Source organism: Merops nubicus, unplaced genomic scaffold (assembly GCF_000691845.1).
Source record: "Merops nubicus isolate BGI_N331 unplaced genomic scaffold, ASM69184v1 scaffold23115, whole genome shotgun sequence".
Classification (NCBI taxonomy): domain Eukaryota; kingdom Metazoa; phylum Chordata; class Aves; order Coraciiformes; family Meropidae; genus Merops; species Merops nubicus.
Window position 1 is genome coordinate 1 of NW_008611907.1, and position 5,987 is coordinate 5,987.

General features: G+C 39.7%; 1 protein-coding gene across 1 annotated transcript; it reads left to right on the plus strand.

The window, feature by feature from the left end:
- The first annotated feature begins 1,757 nt into the window (after positions 1-1,757).
- MSANTD4 (Myb/SANT-like DNA-binding domain containing 4 with coiled-coils) lies at positions 1,758-4,583 on the plus strand. The gene is made up of 2 exons (XM_008941392.1): positions 1,758-2,386; positions 4,008-4,583. Exons 1-2 carry the CDS (start codon positions 1,925-1,927, stop codon positions 4,581-4,583), a joined length of 1,038 nt encoding a protein of 345 aa, XP_008939640.1. The 5' UTR covers positions 1,758-1,924.
- The last annotated feature ends 1,404 nt before the right edge of the window (positions 4,584-5,987 follow it).

The window sequence follows — 5,987 nt, forward strand, 5'->3', positions numbered from 1 at the left end:
CCCGTGCCTGCCTTCGTCCCTCCGAATCGCGCGCCTCGCTCGGAGGGAGGCGGCCTCCCGTTCGTGGCCATTGCTGCTACAGGGCAACTTTTGACTGATGAATCTGTGGATTCAACAAGCTGAACCCGCAGCTGCTTTCCATTCTCGGTGTCTCCTCTCTGCTTCCTTAAATTATGCTTTTTGATGGTTCGCTTTAGTGCTTCCCTTTTCCTGTGCTCAAACCGCAGGCTGCTTGCAGGGAGGACTGTCTTCTGGTGACATGCGTTCAGCAGCACACAGTTCCTTCTGTAGTAAAGCCTCTCTTTGTACAAAAGCAGAAGTTTTTCCAAGCCAAGGTAGCATTAAATGTCAATGTTTTCTAAAAAAAAAAAATAAATTTGATGCCACCATCCTTACATGTTGGGTGTGACAGAACGTTGCTTAACGTAGAAAACTTTGCACGTGACCCACTTATTTACAGTCAACAGTACATAGGAGATGAATAACATGTATTATGTGCATTAACCCCCAAATTAAGACTTTGTGTAATGTGATGTGTATGTTTTAACCAAATTTTGAACAATAACAGCAGGAAAAAATACATAGCAATTTAAGAATCTTGTATAGCTGGGGTGAGTTATTTCAGGATTAAGTCAATTAGTTGGTAGTAATCAAATATATAATTTGCAAGCCGTTTGATTCAGGTGGGCAAAAAGTCTTTAATAGTGACGAAACACAACAGCTTGAAACTGTCAGTCCTGTATAGTGGATCAGTGGCCTGCTTGGTTCAAAGCCTTTTAGAGTTAGTTAAAGTGATAGCACACATGGTACAGAAGAACGTTCAGATCCTGAATGGGACCCATACACCAAGCAGCATGTGAGCAGGAAACATTTTTATTCTCACTCTCTACTTTTGGTCTTGTTTTGTTTTGTAGTATGGTTTATGATATATTCATAACTGTGTTCTTAGTCCTCTGTTTTTCCTAGTCAAACTTCCAGCTTTTGGTACTGAGTTGTGCACAATCTGTCAGGTTTCTTAGGGGGTTTAGCATCAGGCACAGAAGCAGCTATTGCTGAGGGTAGAGGAGTGGATGGACTTTCAACCAGCCATTACATTTGACAGAGAGGTTTTGCAGTGTGAGGGGGTAGAGGAGGGCATTGCCATGGGCATGTAGTGACTTATTTCTAAATCTGGCCTTAGATAAAACCTCTCTAATGTTCGAGCTGGTAATTGTTTTCTGAGATTAAGCAGAATTGCTCCAGTACTTTTTTTTGAGATTAAGAAGTCAGAAGAGCCTCTAAAACATCAACTTTTCATATTATTTTTTTTTTTTAAATGATGTCTCATTTAAAATGTCTCTCTGAAGTTTCAGCCTCCTAAACATTTCCTGTTTTTGAAGTAATGATATAACAGTTTTTGCTTCTTTGGGGAGTAATTTAGCATGCAAACTGAAATGTATACGTCAAATTTCAGCCTTAAGCAAATCCCGACTGGCAAAACTTGTAAGAGGTGAAGGAAAATAGCTGCATTTTTGTAATGGAAATATCAGCTCAACCTCAACAGTTCGTGACATGGATATTTTAATGGATTTATTATTCAGTTGAGATTAGAGGCGGTATCTATAGTTACTTTGCACACAAAAGGGTTTTCTTTTGTCAAATGAGCAATAAGTTCAAAATATGCATTTCTTAAATTATGACTTAGGAGTCAAGTTCATTAAATGAAACATACAGTATATACCTTGGAGATTTATGTTGTTTGCTCTTTTTCTCTTAGGAAGCCTGACAAATTGGAAAATACTTCAAAGTGAAGAGAAAATTCACTTCACAAGAACTGAGCTCTGCTTTCGTTGGCTTTACATTTTTATTTGTATTAATAACTGATTAGTGTCAGATCATCTCCATAGTCTACCGTGGTGAAATTATTAGGTTAAAGCTGGAAAAAATGAAACAATTAAAAAGAAAAAGAAAAAGCAATTTTAGCGTTCAGGAAACTCAAACGCTCCTTAAGGAAATCAGGAAAAGGAGAGAAGTACTCTTCTCAAAGCAACTTAATACAACAATTAATGAGATGAAACGTAAAGCTTGGGAGGAAATAGCGGAGTGTGTAAATGCTGTAGGTGAAGGAGAGCAAAGAACAGGGACAGAAGTGAAAAGGCGATACCTTGACTGGAGAGCACTCATGAAGAGAAAACGTCTGAATGCAAACATCAAAGTAGTAGGTGCTGGGTTTCACCTTCCTTCATCCAACTTAGATGACTCTCTCAATGAAGACATGGATGAGAAAATGGGCTTTGCAATTGAATCTAGTTTTGAGTGGCAGAATATCACCGACTTCAGAGAAGCCGGTGGGTCTTTAACAGAAATCAAAGTAGAAGAGGAAGAGGAAGACCCGCAGAATTTCGAAGTGAGTGACTGACGTACATTAGCTTTATGCAATATGGCCTTGGTTTCAGTTCAGCATAAGGTTTTTGGCTGTGTTTTTTTCATAGCATCTGTTTCTGTTTTTCCTGAATGTGTGAATTAAAGACACTGTAGAAACAAATATGTTTCAGAGAGATGGTATTCGAATCTAACAGCTTCCAATAGTGTGTGAGGTCGTGGATGTTGATTATTAAATTTATATCCTTCAACTCTGAATGTGTATTTGCACATATGTTTTCCATTTGTATGTGCCATAGAGAAGAATTAGTTCAGTCAGTAGAATGAAGATATGCTGTTGAAGGAAACTGATTATTTTAATACTTGGGCTGGCTGGCTGCACCTCTTTAACAGAATGCACCTCTTTAACAAATGAAAGTATGCTACCTGCAGGTACAGAAAGGAACAGAATACCATTTGCATTTCTTAAAAAGAACCCACAGGAGAGGAAAATAGTACTTAAGTCAGTCAGCCATTCCTCTCTGTCAGAATTTTAGTATGAATTTGACAGGCAGCTGTGGATCCTGTAGGCAGGTTGTTACTCCTAGTAGTACCATTACTGTCCTGGAGTAGGCAGTCAGATGAAGTGGAGCTTCTGGATAGTTTTGTTGTGCCTGTACAAATACATAGTTTGAGTTTCAACAAAAGGTACTTAAACAGGTTTGGTTTGATGGTTGGGGTTTTTTTTGAGTGAGAGGGGAAAAAACTCCTCTCTAAACTTGTTAGAGGTCTGCTGGGGAAGAATCAGTGCAAGCTGTTCAATGGCAGTGAGACTGCTGTCTGACAGCTGCTGAAGAACATGGTCTGCTTTAATGCTGAAGGACTGGCAGTGGCTTTCATTGCCTTAAGATTTTCTGAACCCCTAACTGCCTCAGTTTGCCTTTCTTCTGCGGCATACTTGGTACAAGACTATTATCCCTTGCCTACTCTGAATTTGTAGCACCTAAGGGCTGTAGTTCTGCACAGATTGTTAGTCTGCCAAGAGCAATGGTCTAGTCTTCTGCATCATAAACAGCTTTACAGCAAAAGCGGTAATACAAAACTGGTTAAACGAGTCATGTTTATTGACTCACTGAATACATTTTGAAGCGTTAGGAACATGTGCAAAATGTCAGTGTTAAATGTTTTTTTTAGAAATGGAATCTTCTAGTTAGTGAAGGCTAGGTTAACTGACGTGCCATGTAGCCTATGGATCCACCTGCTCTGATAAATAATGAGTCACAACAAATTCCTGGTGACTTAGATAATTGTCACTTGGCAATATGAAAAGTAAGAACAACATGCTGTTTTAGCTCCAGCTTTCTATCAGTAGTTCTGAATGCTCTATATAGTATCTACATTCTTGCATGTCCACTGATGAGTTGATTTTCCATTTTTCATTACTAGATACTAGCTTGTAGATAAAATGTTTTTCTCTACCCCTGTAACGGTAGAAAAGAGTCTTCTGATCTAACATGGTTATTTTGCAGCATGCGATTTAAACAGTTTAGAGTAGCTTTTAAGATCAAGAAACCCACTATGCACTTTTCAGTCAAGTTGTGTGTAGCAGCTTTATTCTGGCGTAAAGGCTGAAATGTCATTATTGTCTTTCACATTCCTCTCTGTAGTTTCCTATTGAGGAAGAAGAAGAAATTTTGTCATCGGTTTTGCCGGATTCAAAGAAGGAAAACGACCTACCAGACTTCCCTCACATTGAGGAGTTTGGAAATCTAAGCTCTGCCCAAGCTAGGCTAGCCTACGAAGATTCTCACTTGCTTATGAATCTGGAGAAGCAGAAGGTGGAGCTGGAGAAGCAGCGACTAGACATTGAAGCTGAAAGGTTGCAGGTGGAGAAGGAGCGGCTGCAGATCGAAAAAGAGCGGCTGCGGCACGTGGACCTGGAGCGTGAGAGACTGCAGATCGAGAAGGAGCGACTGCAGATCGAGTGGGAGAAACTCAGGCTAGAGACTCTGCACGCTGAAAAACCTGCCCTGGAAAACGACCTCACCCAAACAGAAAAACCCGTCATACAGCCTCTGGATCTAGAAACTGAAAAGTTAAAACTTGAAAAAGAACGTTTGCAGCTGGAGAAGGAGAGGCTGCAGTTCCTCAAGTTCGAGTCGGAGAAGCTGCAGATTGAGAAGGAGCGCTTGCAAGTGGAGAAGGAGCGCCTTCGAATTCAGAGAGAGGGTCACTTGCAGTGAACTGCTCCACTGAGCGTCAGCATTAGTGTTTTGATGTTTGTAAAATAGAGGTAGTTCTTTTCTTAATACTGGAACTTAGAGGCTTAACATTTTTCTGTTCAGAGTTGATGTTAAACTGAAAAAGAAGAAAAAAAAAAAAAAGAATGGTGCTCAATATGTCAGTGTGCCTACATAAAAAAGCTTATGTGTGAAATTGCTCTTCAGTGTATCAGAACTAAGTGTTACGTTCTCTTGTCTTCAGTATTGTGTTGTATTAGTTCGTTGTCCTCTCATAGACACAATGAGAAGAATCAAGGCTGAAATTTGTACTTTTTTCACTGTGCTAAGAGTAAAGAAGGATCAGAATAAATCAACATATGTTGTGAGGGCACGGTGCTGACGATAGCCCACACAGTAAATAACTTAGACAGAACGCTGTAACACAGAGTCATGATGCGATTGATTCATTAAACATAATTTACCCTTTTTGGTTTTTTTTTCCCACTCCCCCAACTGGAAAAAGAGTCCAAGAATTATCTAAATGTTAACGTATAAATTAAATTCATTGCAGTTGCATTTATGGTTGAACTGAATGGGAGTGCAGAAAATATTCTTCCTTGTGCATGAAGTGCTCATACTGGGTAAGGTTAAACATCAACCAGACCTGCTACGATCTGGACTGCTGGTTGCACCAGGTCATTAATAATGTTACATGGAACATAGCACCTGTCTTGGTATAGCACATAGGGACTTACTGATTGATCAGATGTGGTTCAGATGAGTCTGTGATGCCCCTTGAAGTAAGCTGCTGGTTTGTTCCTTGGAAGGCGTTAGGTGGTAGTGGGAGTCCCATGACTGGAGACACAGAGGCTGAGCACAGACGAAGGAGCACTGAGCTTGAACACTAACACTCTTGTTACTTCTTCCTGGCTGGCACTGAGGTCCTGTCTATGAGGCAGCCAGAAGAGGCCTCTCTGGCTGACACCATATAGTGTGTTTGAATTAGACGAGTAGAAATGGTTGGTGCTGAAGGCTGTCAGTATTTTTCATAAGCAATTAATTTGAAATGGTAACAAACAAGACATCTCTCTATTATTGCCTAGATGTTTAAATCCCCACTGAGCCAGACTTCACATTTCTCATACTTCTGCAAGTAACTGTTTTTTGTGGACTTAATTTGAAATTTAGGACTGTGAGAATACTAAATCTGAGTATATGTTGAGTGACTTACATGGATTCTTGTGCAAGTAAGTATATTTATACCACTACAGGATTACTTTTATTCTGCAAAGAAAATGTTATTTTTTTATTACTGAAACAAGTGTGCTTCTACAGTGGAAATAAATTTGACTACTACAATCGAAAATTGCTCTGTGTTTCTTCACAGTGCAACAAGAGAATTTCTTCAACAACAACATTTCCCTA

Bases quoted from the DNA above. Each gene is read 5' to 3' on its own strand.
- MSANTD4 (XM_008941392.1), top strand. From the start codon at position 1,925: ATGAAACAATTAAAAAGAAAAAGAAAAAGCAATTTTAGCGTTCAGGAA. The intron at 2,387-4,007 runs GTGAGTGACTGA...TCCTCTCTGTAG, and splicing joins AAGACCCGCAGAATTTCGAA to TTTCCTATTGAGGAAGAAGA.